This window comes from Temnothorax nylanderi, unplaced genomic scaffold, assembly GCF_030848795.1.
Source record: "Temnothorax nylanderi isolate EJ_2023f unplaced genomic scaffold, tnyl_v1.0 TNYL_tig0033_pilon, whole genome shotgun sequence".
NCBI classification, from domain to species: Eukaryota; Metazoa; Arthropoda; class Insecta; order Hymenoptera; family Formicidae; genus Temnothorax; species Temnothorax nylanderi.
Genome location: NW_027249095.1, coordinates 595,895 through 614,293, shown reverse-complemented (window position 1 = coordinate 614,293; position 18,399 = coordinate 595,895). Strand labels below are relative to the sequence as shown.

Here is an 18,399-nt window from a genome sequence, read left to right as displayed (position 1 = left end):
AAATTGTATCGTTATGCGTATATATGTTGTATTTTTGGCAACTAATGAACAAATATCGAAAGTTTTTTTTGCCAAGTTACGCGATCAACTGCATATATCCTGCGGAATCTCGTGTAGACGAGAAAAAGAGAGGACGACTCTGTCTTTCGCGCGGCATCCATCTCCGTGAGCATAAACGCATTTAGCTGGTGCTCACCGCGCGCAGCGAGTTTTAATTCTCATTTACCCCGAAACCAGAGGGGCGGGGGTGCAGCCGAACCAGGCATCGATTAAAAAAAAGGAAGCGATAGAAAGAGAAATAGAAAAAAGCAGAGAGAGAGAGAGAGAGAGAGAGAGAGAGAGAGAGAGAGAGAGAGAGAGAGAGAGAGAGAGGAGAGAGAGAGAGAGAGAGAGAGAGAGAGAGAGAGAGAGAGAGAGAGAGAGAGAGAGAGAGAGTGGAGAAAAAGATCCACTGATATCCAAATCGGTTCCTGCTTCGACGCCGCTTCACGGTGGCTAGGCAATAAAACGGCCCTGAGAGAGACGGAGGCACGACGTGGCGCGCGACGAGGACGCGGCCGCGAGCGAACGAACGAGCGTGCAAGTGAGAGAGAGAACGAGAGAGGAGGAAGACAGGAATAGGAGACGACCGCACGTAGCCGCAGGCAAGGGCGCGCGTGAGCAGGCAAGCGAGCCTTCCGACCGATCCTCCGCCGCTACGCCGCGCCGCGCCACGCTGTGCCGAGCCAAACCTCGCCCTCGCCTCGCTTCGCCTCGCCCCGTCTCGCCTCGCTTCGCCTTGCCACGCCGTGCCGTGCCGCGCCGTGCCGCGCCACGCCGGAGCGGCGAGCCATCCGTGCTCCAGTATCCCCCCGCCCCACGCACGACCAACCACGACGCGGGCCCCTCGTCACCCCGCCGTCACCCCCCGCAGCCGACGCGCGGCCTCGGCGCGCCAAGTTCGCCGCGTACAGCCGCCAGCTACCGCTCGGCGCTCGCCGCCTCACAGTCCGTCACCGTAGCTCGTCGTGCGAGCAACACGCGGACGTCTCCGCAGTCAGGCTGCACGCACTGCGTGTGTTTTTGTCGTCGTACCGTTGACACAGTGACGGATCGAGTTTGACCCCCGTGTTGCGATAGCATGCACGAGGGTGGATTCTCACGTTGCGCTCGAATTCGACGCTCGTAAATCCGCAATTCAGGAAATTAACACAAAACATTCGGTATATCCCGTATATTGCGGAAAGGACTTTTTTTTCCCGAGGAAGATCGAGTGGTCCCGACTCGATCGCGATCTCAACTTGACAAAGGCGCCCTTTAGCGCGCGTTGTCAAAGCTTTCAGTGAAAGCGGGACGCTGAACGTTATTCGTCAGTCGCGCGAGAACTTGTGAACGTGTGCGCTTCGATTGTTTATCGACCACTTGCTGCACCTCGTGAGACAGTCCCTGAAACGGACAAGGAGTTCGACGAGAATCCAGCGGGAAGCGGACGAGCCACGACGGCCGTTTCGCTCCGCGAGTGACAAGTGGTCGGCGACGCGTGGTTAACCACGTGGCGCGGCGTGTTGCGCCGGTGTACGGCCGCCTGGGTGGCGTGAACTTTCGCGGGACTCTTTCCCTCTTCCGGGCGCGCGTGTGCCGGAGAATCGCGCGTGCACACGACGGACACGAGGTGACAGTAGTCGTTGGTGATTGATCTCACGAGCGAGCGGACGTTTCGCGGCTTCGTCAAACGATCCTAACGTTAACGATCGATCCTCGCGCCTGTCGGTCTCTCTCGAGGCATTCGCGAGGGCATGGTGCAACAGTGATTAGTCCCGCCGTATATCATCGCCGGTGCCAACAGCAGAGTCGCAAGGGTAGCGCGGGGGGTCCGGTGGTGGTAGTCTGGTCTCGCCGTCGCAGGCCGCCGCGAGATGCTGAGAGCCTCGGCCGTCCAGTCCAGCCAATCACGTAGGGTGCTGCGATCTGTGCCGAGGGCCGTCGCGGCCTGCTAAGGATGACCGCGCGTCTACACTCGCTGAGGCACCAGGAGAAGAAATCAGCCGGCAACAGCCACAGACAGCACCACCAGCATCAGCAGGCCGTGCATCAGGGTCCGAGCCCGGCACCGAGCCCCAGCCCCAGCCTCAGCCCGAGCCCGAAACATTCGGACGGACGAAGAGTGAGTATAAGTAGCGGTGTATTTTAAACGAGCGCCGAAAAATGAATTTTGATTTAAAAAGCTGTCTCAACCTCTGAAACCGAGTAACAAATTTTCAAGAAAGGATATTATTTCCTCATACATAGGATCTCAAATATTAGCGTTAATGTCCCTGAAATTAATTAGGGAAAATGTATGTAGATGTGTGGGTGGGCCGCGAGCGAGAGTAGAATTTAGAATGGAAATTGCAGCGCAAGCACGTAAAGATCATTCAATCACAGATTTTAAGAATAAAAGAAAAAGGAGAAGTCGAGCGTGCGGGGGTGCGACACTCTCACCCCTTGCAACGCAGCGCACGCGACCACGCGTCCCAGAACGCAACTCACCCTACCTCCCGATCTCTGCCTCCTGCGCACTTAATCTGCGATGGTGAGTTCGCTGTTGTGACGCGAACCCGATCCTGGACACGTGCGTCGTTTACACAACCGCTTGTCGTCCAAACCCTATACGTGAGAATTCGCTGATTTGTCAGTTGGGCCTCCAAATATACGGAAAGCACGGCAGTACAATATTCGCGTTAGATAAACATGAAATGCATTGTTCCAAAAAAAGTAGATAGACTATTTCTCTGGAAAATTAACTCTCACTTTTTCTCTTAGCTTTAATTTGATTTACCAAATGCATATCTACGTATTATAATAATTTTTATTTTAGCTGAAATAGTTTTATTTTTTACCCGTATTTTCCAAACTTGATATTTTGCAAAGAAAATATCTAATAAATTATATTTAATATAATATTGCATTTATATTACAAAAATAGATCAAGTTTCCAAGATACTTCTTATACTTTTTATACGTCGAATTATAAAGAATCTAAAGGAAGAGACAACGTTGCGACTTGCGAGTCGCGGCGTTCAGCATGACTCCAGGAAAAGTTGGCGATTAAAAACTTGCGGCAAAAAGGAGCGCCAGCTCGGCGTTACTTCTAACAACTCTGTTATCCTCTCTCTAATCTCTGCGAAGTGTGTCAGTTTCGCAACGCGGCAGAATCTGCAGGATCGCGGATTTCGAAGGTCCGACCTTCGCTCGTTTCCGGATCGTAAAAAAAAAAAAAAGCGCGCGCGGCTGCGGAGGCAATAGATACGCCGCGCGAGGCATAAAACTGATATCGCTCTTCACGTGGACGCGCCGTTAAAATCGCAGCGAAACGCGCTACATACACGAACCGTTGAGCTATTAAGCGGCGAGATACGCGTGCCGACACAGGCGAGATTAAAATGTACCGTCAGAGGAGATAAAATTCGACACGTTAAAACAGATCGTATCGTCGTCGCACTTGGTGGCATAATTCTTTGCATAATTGACATTGTCTACGTCGAGATAACAAATCTAAAAGTAGCAATCGTTCCCTCAATCCTTCTCGAATTATATGGCGAAATTGTAGCTAGGAGAGCACGTGACAAATGCATTTCCTTGTTTCTCCTTGCCGTGCGGCAAAACGCAGCAGGTCGCAAGGGCACGTCGCGGCACGAACGATGCGTGTCGGAGAGCCTTGTGACGCCAATTTGCAGTAATTGGACGTATTTACGAGCGGTTATCATACAGATCGTCCGGACGCCCCCGCCCGCGTGGTCGGCGCCGTTCAAAAAGTAGCTGTAATTCAGTTTATCCAATTAATTCGCCGGTTCGGAAATGTGGCGGGATCACGCGTCATCTAAAGACCACGCTGTATTTGCCGCGCGTATAGAATTTTTCATCGGTAACTACGACGTAACATTTGGATAACTTTAACTCCCGCGCTCCTTGCCCAAATTGCGCGAAATATTCACCGAAATATTCATGAATTCTTCAATAAAAGTAATCGGAGATTAACGCGCGAATTCACGGTTTCGCGCTCGCTTCGCGAAATTCCGAGTACCGAGAGTACTCGCGCGTGAATCCCGCGGTGTACACGTGCGTCAAATGCGGCTAGGTGCCCTTTTAAGGCGATTCACGTTGCGTGTGAGAGTACGTTCGCTCGAGCGCGCCTGGAGCGCGAGCGGCGGTATCCTATTAGGAAAGTTTCCACGGTGACGAAAGGGCGTAACTTCGTGCACTCGTCTTTATTAGCGGAGTGGATTCGCGGCGGAAGACACGCGCGTCGCGAATGCGTACTTAATAACGCAGGAATTTTAGGTGAAAAACTTTTTAACACAATCTTTTTTGTAACCAAAACTTTTTTTTACAATCTGAAATCTCGGAGTCTTTTCGTTTTAAATGGAAAATATGACAAAAAATTAAAAGGAGACAAATTGTACGCATATTAAATCAGAAATTATGATAGATTACATGTCAATAATTGATGTTTATGGCTATTATTCTTGTATGTAGTGTAGTTGTATATTTCTTTGTTAATTTTTGGCTACAAGATATATTTTACATCTTAATCCGCTTCATCTCAAACACACACAAAGGTGAATAATATAAATTATAAGATTTAAATGTTAACTTCCTACTCTGTCACGTCTTGTTTTCGATTATCTTTTCTCTTGCGTTGAGGAATTTTTCTTCGCTCATTCACGTAGTCCGGATAAACAACCGGGGAAGGAAGCAAAATAATTAACCTCACGGATAGCGATGCTATGAATGAAAATACAAAAGATTCCACCAACACTTTTAAATCTTGTAATCGAACTATACTTAAAGACATTAGTTGGAGCGCCTAGTAGATCGAAGTGCGAGGTCCGAGGATTGAACAATGGCTTTTATATAAACGTGAGAGAATTTCCTAGGTTCATTCAGAAAACTTCCTCTCTCTCTCTTCTCGTGATAAGAAATTCGTAATTTTTATCGCGTTATCGGAGCGGCGGTTAAAGGAATTTCAAAAGGACGCTGTTGATCTACCGAGGTCAATAAAGCCTCGCAGGATTTCGAAACTGGTGGGAGAGGAGAAGGGAAAGGAGGAAAAGAACGAAAGAGGAAGGAGGGACACGCGGTGGACGCCGGTCGTCGTCGGGCGACGGCTTAATTGACGGCACTTAACGGATCGTCGTTATGCCTGGCTTAATTACCTGTCGCTCGTTGCCGCTAGTTCGCGCATTTTAATCGATTTATCATATGCGAAGCGAAGGCGACGACGTGCCCGAATATGACAATGGAATGGACGGACATGCGACGATTACGTCTCCAGAATTCAAAAAGAAGCGACTTACCGAATTTCCTTGAAAGTTAACTTTAACCGTATCTTTTAAAAACTAGTCCAAAGTAGCGAAATAATTTTAACGCTCTTTATGAAACATCTATGCATCAATAATGAAAAAGAAAAATAAAACTGTAGAATAAATTTTTTTAATTAGGAACACTATTAAGCGTCAGCCTCGATATTTTCTGGCGGTGTTGCGATTAGCGATTAACATAGATTTATTCTTGTTAAAAATAACGCTGTGTAATCCTCACGTGTTGCATATGAAAGCAATTTACGATAAGTCTGTATTTAAAAAGCGTTAGCATCTATGAATCGTATGGCCTTAGCTTTGATGTGCACAATGCACCGAAAAAATGGCCGTGACCGACCCACTATTAGCGATGACTGGTGTTAAAACAGTCTGGTTGAAAAAAAAAAAAATTCCGGCGAGGTTCGCACGTCGATGCTGATTCACAATGCTGTCGCCGTACGTGACGCGAAGTCGCAAACAACGAGAATGTGATTTATCGCGCGTAACGCGCTAATCGGCGGCACCGTCAAAGTCACGCCGTCACGCCGCGCCGCGCCGCGCTCACAGCTTGTCCCCCCTTTATCTCCCTTCTCTTTTTCCGCGCGCGCCTATCTTTCTAAGTCACGCCAACTGAAAGAGCGTCACGATAGTGCGCGGGAATTATCTTAGGGGTTACAATTTTTCGGTGGCTATCGGAGGAGCGGTGGAATTGAAGCGGAAAAATCCCTTTTCTTCGAAAGAAAGGTCTGCGACGAGCAGTAATTAACGTTCTAAAAAAAAACAATGATAGAGCGAAGAGGGCGAAACTCGACGTTACTGATAATTCGCGCTTCTTCCAACGATTAAAATATTTGTCACAGTCTTTTATTAGCGAGAATTATTTTTTATCGAAAGAACAGATTCTTCAAGCGCCAACGATACCTTTTAAATCTTCTACCGATTGCGAGCGTCGTCAGGTTTCGTTCAAGGAGTGCGAATCGAAGCGAAAGGAAAAGGAAGAGGGAGCAAATGGTCCACGACTAACCCAGTTTCAGCCTCCGAATCGCCGAGGCGTAATTTAAACGCCTCTATTACAAAATTCCTCTCCCGTTTCACCCGCAGGCACGCATGCACACGTGCACACACAGAGAGAGAGAGAGAGATACATCTAGACTTCTAGATGAGCGAACGAGGCCCGCACGAGAGTCCACCGTCGACAGACGCGCGTCTCCCCCCTTCTCCCTCCGCGCGTCCATCGCCCGCCCTTCATGCGCGCCTCTCGTAATAATAGAAGGACGCGACAGAGCAAGAGTGCCGTGCCGGTCGGCGGCGATGACACGCGCGTGCACACGAACACACACACACGTACATGCGCGCGCGCGGACACACGTACGCACGCACACGAATACGCATGACCGCGCGGCGGCTCGCTCGTTTGTTTACCCGTCGCGGCGCTCCCGTGTGAACGCACCGCGCCGACTTCGCCTCGTCGTCCTCCTCCTCTTCTCCCCCCTCGCAGACCTCCTCCCCCGATCCCACCTTCTCGGTTTACTCTTCGTCGCCCTCGACGTATCTGCGGTGCCCCGCTCGCTCCGCACGCGTCCTCGCCTCTTATCCCTCTCGCCGACCGTCTCTCTCCTCCGTCGCTCTCTCGCGCGCGGTAGTCGCAATTCTCCCCCCCTTCCCCTTTCTCGTTAGAGCCCGACTTTGCCCGTCTTCGTCGTTCCGCGCGTCGCTTCTGCTCGCGACTTCCGTCTCCGTCGCTCTCTCGTCCGCCCCGTGTCTCGCCGTGTCTCTCCTCTCTCTCTTTCTCTCTCCGCGTGGCGCTCTGTAGCTCGCTACCTTCGTCTCTCACAGGGGGATACCCGCTGTCTCCTTTTCATCCGACCTCGCCGTCTCTCTTTCTCTCTCTCTTCTCTCTGGCACGCAGTCTTCTCTCGTTCCACGCCGTGAATATCTGTCGTCTCCCGCCTCGGCGGCGGACGTGCCTTTGCCGGTCCGGCCTCGCCATTTCGCACGCTATCCTCTTCCCACGTGGAACGTCGGCGTTTTGCTTTTTGTGTTCCTGCGTCTCCCTTTCCGTCTCTCTTTCTCCTCTAAACGTCGCTTCGCGATCTCGCTCTCGCCTCTCCTCCACGTTCCTCGTCTCGATAGATTAACGATTAGCGCGGCCGTCAAAATTATCGCGCGTAGCACCTGCGCGAGAAGTAAATTTGCCGCTGACGTGAGCTTCCGAGACACCCGGTGCGTGTGCGCCTTCAACCTCCTCCGTCATCCGTTTCAGTCTGATCCACTTTATCCGGCTCTATCTCCGCTCATCTGCGGCTGTCGCGCATCTCGCGTCGTCGGAGATTGCCCCTCGCTCCTCGACCCGCGTAGCTCACTGAGCGACGCGACCGACGTCGGCAGTGTCGGCACACCGCCAGCGAGTCGAGAGACTCGAAAGAGCCACAAAAAAGAAGTGGAAGATTATTCGGAACGTTGAGACGCTCGTAAAGAACCGGCCTGCGAGAGAGGCCGTACCTCCCGTTTCTTCCTACAGCGGCAAGAACTTCGATATTTCAGGCTCGGATGATGTGACATCCATCGTTGCTGCCACAGCTACGTTTGAACTTTCCTGAGACTGAAATGGGAAACGAGGCGAGAACGCGCGAAAGGGTAGTACCGCGTTCCTGAAGGGATGGAAGTCGACTAAAAGAAACGGAGGAGGAAAACGAGAAGCCGGGCTCTCGTATACCTTATCCGGACTTAAAACCTGCTTACGCTCGATCCAGAACCGGTAGTGTCCCCGTAAAATCGACCACCCGAGCTCCGCGCGTACCCTGGATCCCCAGCTAAGGGAAAAAGAGAGACGCGGAAGCGCGCGAAATAGGTTGATACTCCTCGATAGTTTTGTCTGGACCTCGGCACTCGACGCGTCCACCTTTCTCTCTCTCTGTCTCTCTCTCTCTCTCTCTCTTCCCTCTCGAATGCTCCGTGTCATTCTCCCGCCGTTGTTTCGCCCGCTCGCTCGTCACGCTCATCGCCGGCGGCTCCTCGTAAATCACCTCTTCCGCGAAGCACGCGCGCAAAAAAAAGAAGAAATAGTGTGCTCCGGCTAGGATAGAGGAGCGTGTTCCATCCAGGCAACACGTTGACCTACTGTCGTTAAACCGCGAACGTTCGCGCGCTAGGAGCTCGGACGAAAGCTGTTTCAAGTTATTACTACTTTTTTTTTAACATAAAGAACATCAAGAACATACTTATATCTCTAGTTTCGGGAATAGCGACGCGTACTTCGGATCATGCGAATGTCCGACGGGTAATTGCTGTGTGTTCTAATCCGCGTATTACCGGTCACGTTGTTGATAGACGTATTAAAGAAAGATCGTTTTCTTGCCCTCTCTTTTTCAGGCTAACAAACCACTAATGGAAAAACGACGAAGAGCAAGGATCAACCAGTCCTTGGCGGCGCTGAAGGCGCTCATCCTTGACAGCGCCCGCCTGGAGAACACCAAGCACAGCAAGCTCGAGAAAGCCGATATCTTGGAGCTTACGGTCAGGCATCTGCAGCGGCAGAGATCGCTCGCTCAGCCCGGTCTGTCCAGGTACAAGGCAGGATACCAGGACTGCTCCAGAGAGGTAAGGGACGCTTTTATACCTTATATAGGAGAGCGCGACGCGATATTATATTTTTAATAATCCACGAAGGGGAAAATGTTACAACTTTTATGAATCATCACAGCCGTTGAAATTTTAGTTTTACTAATGTGAAAGAGAAAATCTGCTTCAAAAGAACATATCTTTCTCGTTTGAAAATCCCGATCGATACGCCCGTACCTTCGAGAAAATAAAACGAGGACCACGTCGGCGAGGCCGACTCCGATGCGGAAAAACGCGAGTTTTGCGTCACGTTTACCATTATACTCCGCACGTTTCGTCACGGGTTAGCACGAGAAAGGAACGCGGACGGGGTTGAGGGAGCGGAGGGAGAGGGTGGTGAAAAAATTCCAACGCGTCCCCGGCGTACACCGAGGAGCGTGTAATCGGAGAACTCGGCGGAACTGGTTCGTGTTACACGGCGGAGAGGGATTTCTACCCGGTGGAAGAAGAACCCACCCGAAACCACCCTGCCCTCCGTCCCCTCCTTTCCCCGCCCGCCCTATCTCCACGACGATAGGTATCTAACGTATCGGGTTGTCGCCGGGGAGTCTCGCGTGACTCCAGCGAAGCTCAATCGCTCGTTCGTTAAGGAACGTCCAGTCGCGAAATCAGGGGAAACTCGTTGAAAGCGGACACCCCGTAAGTGCCCATCGCCCAGAATTTGCCGGATGAAACCTTGTGGTCGGATCTCTGGTCGAGTCAGGTAGTCGCCCGATCGGCGAAGAGGGGGAAAGAGTCTTTAGTTTTCGGTTTCTGCGCGCGAAGACCCGGGCGCATAGTGGAATTGTGACCAAAATCAATCTCTGCATATAGCAAATGGTACATTGACGTATTTCGATGATTATAACCCGACTTGATACGATATAGATCTACTTATCTTTTAATAATAATTTAAAAGTTATTGTACATCATTAAATGTACAAGTTTCTCTTCAGAACGTATTCAAAAAGGCATTAGATTTTAAAGAAATTCAAGAATGGAAAAATTTTTACCGAAAATATCGTACGGTTAAAGAGAGAAGCATTACAATTTTGCAAAAACCTATTGTTACACATAAATTTAACATTTATTTATCAAATCCGTAGCATTTTATTGTTCATGAGCCATTACATAACTTATGTATTTCGCAATGCAATGCATTAAATAATCACAGCATTATGCAATAATCCAACTTACGGGTATCCCTAGAAAAATCTGTTACTCGGAACAAATTTTTTTTTCCAACTTTGGCCTCGTCTATACGGTACGCGGCGCGATACGCCGCGCCGCAGCACGTCGTATATCTTCATCGGTACGGCGCGGCGCGGCACAAGCGTGCCGCAGAACTCGAGGCGTCGCGTCGAGTCGATTGTCGGCTCGCTCGCCTCGACAAAGCGCACTTGTCACGATACAAAGCCCGGCCGTGCGCGCTGTACCTGTCGCGCGACCGCCTTATCAGAATGCTCACCGATAAAGTCGCCGACTTCCCGGCGCTAGGATACCACCGCTCGAAAGATGCAGCCCACACGAGGCGCGCGTGCTAGGAGTAACTATGCGTCAAAGAGGGAGAACACACAAATTGGAAAGTTATTCTCGTTGAAAAATCACACGTGTGAGAGCAGGACGTATACTCGAGGAGTTTTAATCTTCTGTGGTCTTACGTCGAAGAGTAATCACTGTAATATAGCTGTTGTTTAATTCTTACGAAATTGCTTTTCAAATTTTATCGCAACTCTTACAAAATCGTATTTACCCCGTACACGCGCGTAATTATTTTATCAAATAAACGTTTCATATATATATGGTACACATGGGCACACACATACGAGTGCTGATTGAAGAATTCTGAGATTGCATTACATGTGTATTCCGCGCGCAACTGCGCAACGCAACGATGACAGCCGTCCAAGGCCAAGGTCTCCTGCGTACACACACCGATATGGACCAGTAGCGTTCTCTGTAAACGTTCTCACGCTCTATAATTTCATATGTACTCTAGCTAGGATACGGCACGGGTAGATATTTCTTTAACTGCGCGATAAAAGCGCGCTATCGGAATTTCACGTCAAACTTGAGAAAAGTAATTAAGAGTCTTTCGAAATGCTGAATCAATTGTGCAGTTGGACAGGCAGCAGCTCCGGGAGCTCAAAAACATACAACGCGAATTCTGTGACATCCTCTTTAAGGAAAAGCGGCAGTACTTTCCATTCTTGCGACAATAGAATAAATCGGAATAGCAACGTCGGACTTGCTTACAGTTCTCACTTAGTCGCTTATCATTCTTGATCACTTTCAAATCTCGAGAAACTTACGTGAAAAGAAGTCTCCCATTGATAAAGAGGAGAAGCCGCGGCCGTTTCTTAAAGAGGATGTCACAAAATTCGCCGTTACACGTTCTCCAGTCGTTTTGGAGCGCGGTAAAAAGGATTGGTATGCATTAGATTATTGATATATGAAGGTAGTATTGTTCCAGTGTCACCATACGGCATCAAGTTTAGAATAATATAGCCCCGAAAGTTTTCGACGAGCCCTCGTATATTAATAAGAAAATTGTTATTTAATACAGAGCATATGTAACACGAAACTCAAAACTTAATATATTCAAAATTATGTCTCCTATTTATTATATTTTCGCGCTTTCGTTCATTAATAGTCTGTATGCAAAAACAAGCCTGGAGTCAATTCGCCAACTTCGTGCGGAGATTCCCGGGTTTGGAAACTCCTCTCTCAGAATGTAAAATCTTTTAATTTCAATTGCAGAATAGATCCGGGGTGGGAGGGGAGGGGGGGGGGATCGAATTTCGCGACGCTCCCTGTGTTTCGGGGAGTCGAGAGAGCGTGTCTAAAATTTCGGGTGACGAGTTGAACGCCGCCCGGGCGAAATCACGGCGCGTGTGATATACGAGGAAGGTAGGAAGGAAAGAAGAAAAGAGAGAAAGAAAGAGAGTGAGAACGAAGGAGCGAGTGTCCCTTGCGGGGCAAACTTTATGGTCTTATAAAACCGACGGTCGACCAAGGCGACATGTCCTGCCATTGCCCGCGGTCCTTCCCATCCTCCCCTCGGGATCTCGTTTCGCCCGTCGAAAGTATTGTACATTTCTGCTCGTCTCTGCGAGCGCGAAACGCGCTATTCGTCGTTCGTTCCTGCCTCTCAATGTCGAAAAGTAAAACGGGAAACGGGCGCGGCGAAACCTCGAAACATCGACATTTTCCGGAAAGTCCGGGAGATCGGTATGCGCATGAAAATTAATGGGTTCCCCGAGGAATTCTAAAGCGCATATGCAATCATATAATAAACTCTTCGGTTTCTTCGAAGCGGATCTTACTTTAACGGAATTTTAATTCTGAAGCTAAAAGTTAGCCCAGACACGCTCGATGAATTGTCGTCGAATTTTCTTTGAGACAGACTACGAATTTGTCAAAGGGTCTGAGGATCGCGTGTGTGTGTATGTATATATGTATATATTCCTGAAATACAAGAACGACACGATGCACTTTGAGAGGGAGAGATACGCGAAAACCAGGTCAAAAACCACCCACGCATAGAGATGATTTCTCTTTTACGTGGAACACATATAAATATTCTGTAAAGAAACCGATTCTTAAAATATAGTTACGTACATTAAAGAGTATCGATCGTTATCATCTTTTCTTTGATATTAATTTAACTCTCCGTCTGTACCTATACAGTTTATTTGCACTCTCGGAGTGTACACGTGTGGGTCTCACATTTGACGCTATTTTTCCCTACTTTAAAGTGTTCAAAAAAAATCTGAAAAAAATCACAAAACGTACGTCTGTCTACATTGTAGTTTACGATTTTGGAGTCATTTTGATAAACATCATTTATTTAATATTTTCTAGCAGGCTTGCAAGTTTTGCAGTTACAAGCAGATGTCATTTTGGCTTGGACGCCGTAGACCCGCGTATACAGACGGAGGGTTAATTTATGACTCTTTAGAAACATACACATGCATAACAAGATCGAAAGTGCGAATTTCGTTTCTCCTAATTGCTGACGTGTGCGATTAACCCACATTCGCGGATATCTGCTCGATACGCGATCTTTCTCCCCGAAGTCGTCTCTTTCCAGCGGGAGGCGGTGGTGGTAGCGGCGGGATTCGGTTGCTTTATTTTGAAGCAGCGACCCATAAAAGCTCTCTCGCGCGCGTTCGCGGCTCGCCGCAGAATTATTGTCCGCCGCCAGCGGCGGCGCGGCGGCGGCGGCGACGATAGTTTCACCGGCGAAGCAACGCGCGCTCGATACGCCGCCGTGTGAAATATAGCGCGCGATACGCTACGCGATTAGAGATCAATCGCGCCGCTTCCGCCCGAATCGCCGCCGCTTCCACTCGCAATTCGGCCCTCTTCCGGTCTACCGCGACCTCGTGTCGTAACGGTCGCGCGCTACTGACTTTTTCAACGATTCATCGTTTTTCGCGCGCACCGTACATCGATTAAATTGCGATATAATTCACGGATATAATTTCCCAGTTTTTGAAATTCCACAGATCCACGTACGATTTCTCAAATTTCTTCCCGACTTTCGAATAAAAATGCGAAGACATATTCGTTGGCGTTGAGAAAACTCTATCCGAATTCGTCCAAGATACGCCCTTGCATGCACACGGGTTATCTTAAATTCTTGCGGCGAATTTTCGCCTAATGCGCAATTCAATCTTCCTCTTTAATTATCTCGAAATATCGAACCCCGCCGGTGCATTATTATAAAATCCCGCCTGATTATCTTCCGCGCGCAGCACGTTAATCAGCGGACCGCTCTAAGCGCGCGTTAATTAGTGATTCGCGGCGATAATAACTGGCCGCGAAAAGTTCGCAGTTGCGTCGTCGCAGCTCCACCCGACCAACGGGGTTAAAGAGCGTTTTATCGCGCCGGTTGTTATCGCCGACACGTACGAAATAAATTACGGGCCAGCGCGCGGGGGTCTGTCCAGGTCGCGCGCAGCTTGGGAGGGGTACCGGGTACCGGGCAACAAATAATCACGCGGCGCCCGTTACTCGACCGTACTGTGCGGATTAAAGAGCGAAATATTCAATTACGTCTGGCGGTCGATAATGACTGACGCGCGCGATCCCGCGCCCGTGGTCGAGAGCGAAATTTCCAGCGCGCACAATATATTTTCCCGGCGTTGACTCGCGCAAATGTTTGTTCATCGCTGGCGCTACCCGCTCGCAAAAATCGTCCCTCCACCACTCGTGGTATTGTTCGCAGATTGGCTGTCGCGAGAAGCTCGATCGTTCCCTTCTGAACGACGTCAGTTCCTGGCGCCGCTCAATGTCTCGGTTTCGCGACCGCTCGCGTGCGTTTGCGTGAAATTCTGGGATTGCGAGCATTATTCAACCGCACGAGGCGCGCGCGTTTACCGATGGACCGGCATCTACATCGTTGGTGTCGTTGTTGTGTTTCAGGTGAGTCGCTATCTCGATGCGCCAGACATCATCACGGGCAACACCACGCCGATGGACCCGGCGGTGAAGCAGCGGCTGCTTCGCCACCTCGACAGCTGCGTGTCGGAGCTCGACCTGGACCTGGGCTCGCGGCCGGACAGCGGCCTGGGCAGCAGCCCGGGCAGCGTGACGGATCGCGTGGCGGGAACGACGAGCCCGGGCCCGCTGGACCACCACGTGCCGGTCGGGCCGCATTGCAGCGCCGCGCTCACGCCAGCCGGCCTGATCAAGTCCGAGATCCCGGAGATGGTGGAGGCGGCACGGCCGGACAGCAGCACCACCGCCGGCGACGAGAACAACAACAGCAGCCGGCCGACCTCCGCCTTCAGTCAGGTGAACCCGGCGACGTTGGACCCGCACCATCCGCATCATCCGTCGGGCCTGCCGGTCGATCAGGCGTCCACGTCGCAGCAGAATCCCAATATGCTCTCCGTGGTGCAGGTGATACCCTCCCGATTGCCGGACGGCCAAGTGGTCTTCCTGCTGCCGAGCCACTACGTGCAACTGGCGGCGGCAGCCGCGGCGAACGGCATCAGCATCGGACCGAATCCACCAACGGCGATCTGGGCGGCGACCAACATGTCGCTGCTCAAGGCAACCGATAAGCTGGCGAAGCGACCGCACGATGACATCGGCCAGGAGTGGCAGGATCCTACCGGTGGCCTGAAGCCCAGCAAGAGCCCGCGGATGGAACAGCCGGAGCAGCCGCTCGACTTCACCACCACGTCCAAGAAGATGAAGACCGCCAGCTCGAGAAACTCGACGCACTCCGGCGTCGTCGATCACCACCATCATCTGCGGCAGCAGCAGCAACAGCAGCAGCAGGCCCGTTTACCGACCGAGACCGGCGGTCCCATCGTCCACGAAGATAGACCGTCTAGTCACGCGGACAGCGAGGTCGCCGTCGGCATGCCTTCCCCGTCGCCAGTCGGCCAGCAGCCGGTCAAGGATGAGGAGGGCATGTGGAGACCATGGTAAAGATCCGATGTTCTTTATCTTTGTAAATAGAAGTGTATCTTGTGAAGCGCGCGTGTGCGAAACCGGAAATCGCGCCGGTGCGCAGCTGCGATCGTCGTCTACCGCGGAAATCTTCCTTACATAGCTCTACGATCAGGTCGTGTACCCTTAGCACGTATCTGGATGATTGGTCTCTTCGGTCAGTAAAATCGACGCACGTTATTGGAAATAATTTTGGAGATGTAAAATTGTCGTAGATTTTAAAAATTACTTTTAAGATAGGTGCGTCATTGAAATTTTTCAAGTCCGGATGCGAGAAACTTAATATTTTTCTGACAAAGTAGCGATTGAAGATACGAGAGGAATTGTCGCGTTTATTTCGGGCGCACGTTGCAAATTATTCATTGCGGCACGTAGCGAGCTCGAGAGATACGTCCCTGGGCGAAAATGCGCGTACATTTCGAAAAGTGCTCCTCAATTAGCGTAATATGATTCTCAAAAGAGTGGCGATACGCGAAGCCAAAAGTAATTAACGCGCGATATTTATTTACGTTATTACGAGGGGGAGAATTGGCAATGACACAATTTTCGCGATAATGCAATCCGCAATCGCGGGGTTGCGCGATCGGCGAGTTTTCACAGGCGCGGGAAATTAACGCGATTGGCGTTAATATCGAGAGGAATGCTAATTGGCAGAGGAGGGGCACTCGAAATTACCCCTTTCGCGCAGCCGCAAGGTCGACGAATTTTACCGCGCCGTCGAAAGTGATGATATACCGTATTATTCTACCGATCTTTGGATTTTCGCGCTCGAGGCAGAGAGCCGAGGAAAACCGCGGCTGACTTTTTTTTTCCTTTTTTCCCCCCGCCCTCTCTCCCGTCGCACCACTTGCGCTCGGCTGTCGGAAACGAGTACACGGAAAAGGCGTGTGCGCATTCTCGCCTAATAACTCCGCGCGCGCGTGACGTCAGCGTTTCTTGCGACGGCGCTAATGAAGCCTTTAATTTGCATCGCGTCCAAAAGTGCGCCGCGGTCGTTAAATCCGCTGCACAGCGCTCCAGCATTATTCTCGCGGAAGCGCCGTTCGAATAACGAGCGCGTTCGACGCCTCGGCGTTTGCGTCGCCCGCAAATGCCGAGATTTTCGCATCGGCGAGACGATTGCGGAACGGGCGATTCAACCGAGGGGATGAAACCGTAACGAGCGAGGCCGTAGGCGAGACATAACGTAACACGGAACATTTAATGATCTTATAGCGTGACTCGAAAAGAGATAGAGTGCCGTGTACTTCCTTTTATTTCGAAGACCGCGCGGTTTGCCGCGCGCTATTTTTAGAAACATTCAGAAAGGTGAGGACGTATTAATCTCCGACGCCTATTCTAATTTCGTTACGGAAAACGTTCAACACGAAAATAAGTCACTCCAAGCGTTACGTCTCGCCAGTCAAAGTATTCGATCTTTATTTTATTTTGATTTATATAATATTTGCGTATATTTCCTCTTCAGTCTCGAGATCGATCGGATCGATCCGAATTGATTTGTGCTTCTCCCCCCGTGGAATAAGACTGACGGGGCGAGGAACAGAAGCGGCGACGACGACGCGCAGCGACGCGAATGTCTCGAGGAGAGCGGTTGCGAATGCCAAAACAAGAGAGCGAGTGTGAGACCAGGATTGTAAAAACTTATACGCCTAAACTTCTGCGATTTTTCCCTGTGGAGACAGCGGAGCCGCTCGGTCCCGCGAGTTTGCGATTGTGCAAAAGCGACAAAAGAAATCGTTTTGACGTAGTTGCGCGTGAAAACGCGCTACAAGATAATTGTACGTATGTAAATGATGGAGTAATTAGTTTACGATTATTAAGAGAGAAAGAGAGCGCGCGCGAGAGAGAGAGAGAGAGAAAGAGAGAGAAAGGGCAGCGAGTATGCGAGAGAATGAGGAAGAGAGAGAGAGAGAGAAAGAATGCGTGCGTTTTAGTCCGCCATTCATGTACATAGCCTCTCGATCGGAATTATTGCTATTTGCGAGATATAGATTTATTTTGATGTTATCTAGGTGTATACGGCGAGAGAGAGAGAGAGAGAGAGAGAGAGAGAGAGAGAAAGAGAGAGCGAAAGAGAGAAAGAGGATGCGTTTGTGTGCGTGTATCGCGCGAATAGCGAGCGTTCTTTTGTGGAGGCGCGACCAACAATCGCGCTCAGCGTAGCGAGAAGTCACCATCTCACCTAATTTACGTCTGTAATTGCTAAATATCCTGGGATTCGAATTCCTTATTCGATGTACTTAGACACGCAGTCAATATAGGCATGTATATTGAACTGTACGCTACGCCCATGTGTCTTTTTATTATTATTATTCCCTGCCTAATTGAATAACGAAATCGATTGTCCAATCCACGATTCCTAAGCTTTCCAAGAATTTCGATTTAATCCCCCTAGTTAGGATTCTTTCTTTCCTCGATCTCGATTATAGTCTACGTATAGGTATCAGCAGTCTTCGAAGCTGATCGTCGGACATTGATCAAGAATTGTCTAAGGTAAGTACTTAAATTATAATTTTTAATAATCTGTGAAACATATAAATAAAAAAAAAGGTATCCCCAGGATACGTGAATGTACGTACTTCGAAAATTTTAATAAAATAGATGGAGTTTTTTTTTTCAATTCTCCGCGGTATAAGTCTCTCATCATACTTTTCTTGTCTCTTGTCGCGGTTCTAAAATATCGAGGAGCACCGCCCGAAATCGGTTTCGAATCGGCCGGGATCATCATATCCCTCGCTTGTTCCCTTCTTTTTTTTTCGTCAATAATTTGCATCGCCTTGCGCGGTCGACCTTCGGCGAGCGCCTTTCGCGAGGAAAAGGCGACGGCAACGACGGGCGGCGGGATCGTTAATGCGATTTTTTCCTGGCCATTAAACTTTTTGCCGGGACGTCCCGGGCGGCGCGCGCTGCCGGAGAAACCGATTACCGATCGTTAAAGTCTGCCTGTTTGCGCCCGGCGAAATGACCGTTCGCACGCCTTTCCTGCCTGCCCGCCGCGCGTATAACCGTAACG

General features: G+C 50.0%; 1 protein-coding gene across 1 annotated transcript; it reads left to right on the top strand.

The window, feature by feature from the left end:
- The first annotated feature begins 457 nt into the window (after positions 1–457).
- Positions 458–17,666, top strand: Sidpn (bHLH protein similar to Deadpan). Its single transcript, XM_071703037.1, has 3 exons — positions 458–2,143; positions 8,691–8,918; positions 14,349–17,666. The coding sequence occupies exons 1-3, from the start codon at positions 1,979–1,981 to the stop codon at positions 15,363–15,365; spliced, it is 1,410 nt and encodes a 469-aa protein (XP_071559138.1). The 5' UTR covers positions 458–1,978; the 3' UTR covers positions 15,366–17,666.
- The last annotated feature ends 733 nt before the right edge of the window (positions 17,667–18,399 follow it).

Bases quoted from the DNA above. Each gene is read 5' to 3' on its own strand.
- Sidpn (XM_071703037.1), top strand. From the start codon at position 1,979: ATGACCGCGCGTCTACACTCGCTGAGGCACCAGGAGAAGAAATCAGCC. The intron at 2,144-8,690 runs GTGAGTATAAGT...TCTCTTTTTCAG, and splicing joins AACATTCGGACGGACGAAGA to GCTAACAAACCACTAATGGA. The intron at 8,919-14,348 runs GTAAGGGACGCT...GTTGTGTTTCAG, and splicing joins ACCAGGACTGCTCCAGAGAG to GTGAGTCGCTATCTCGATGC.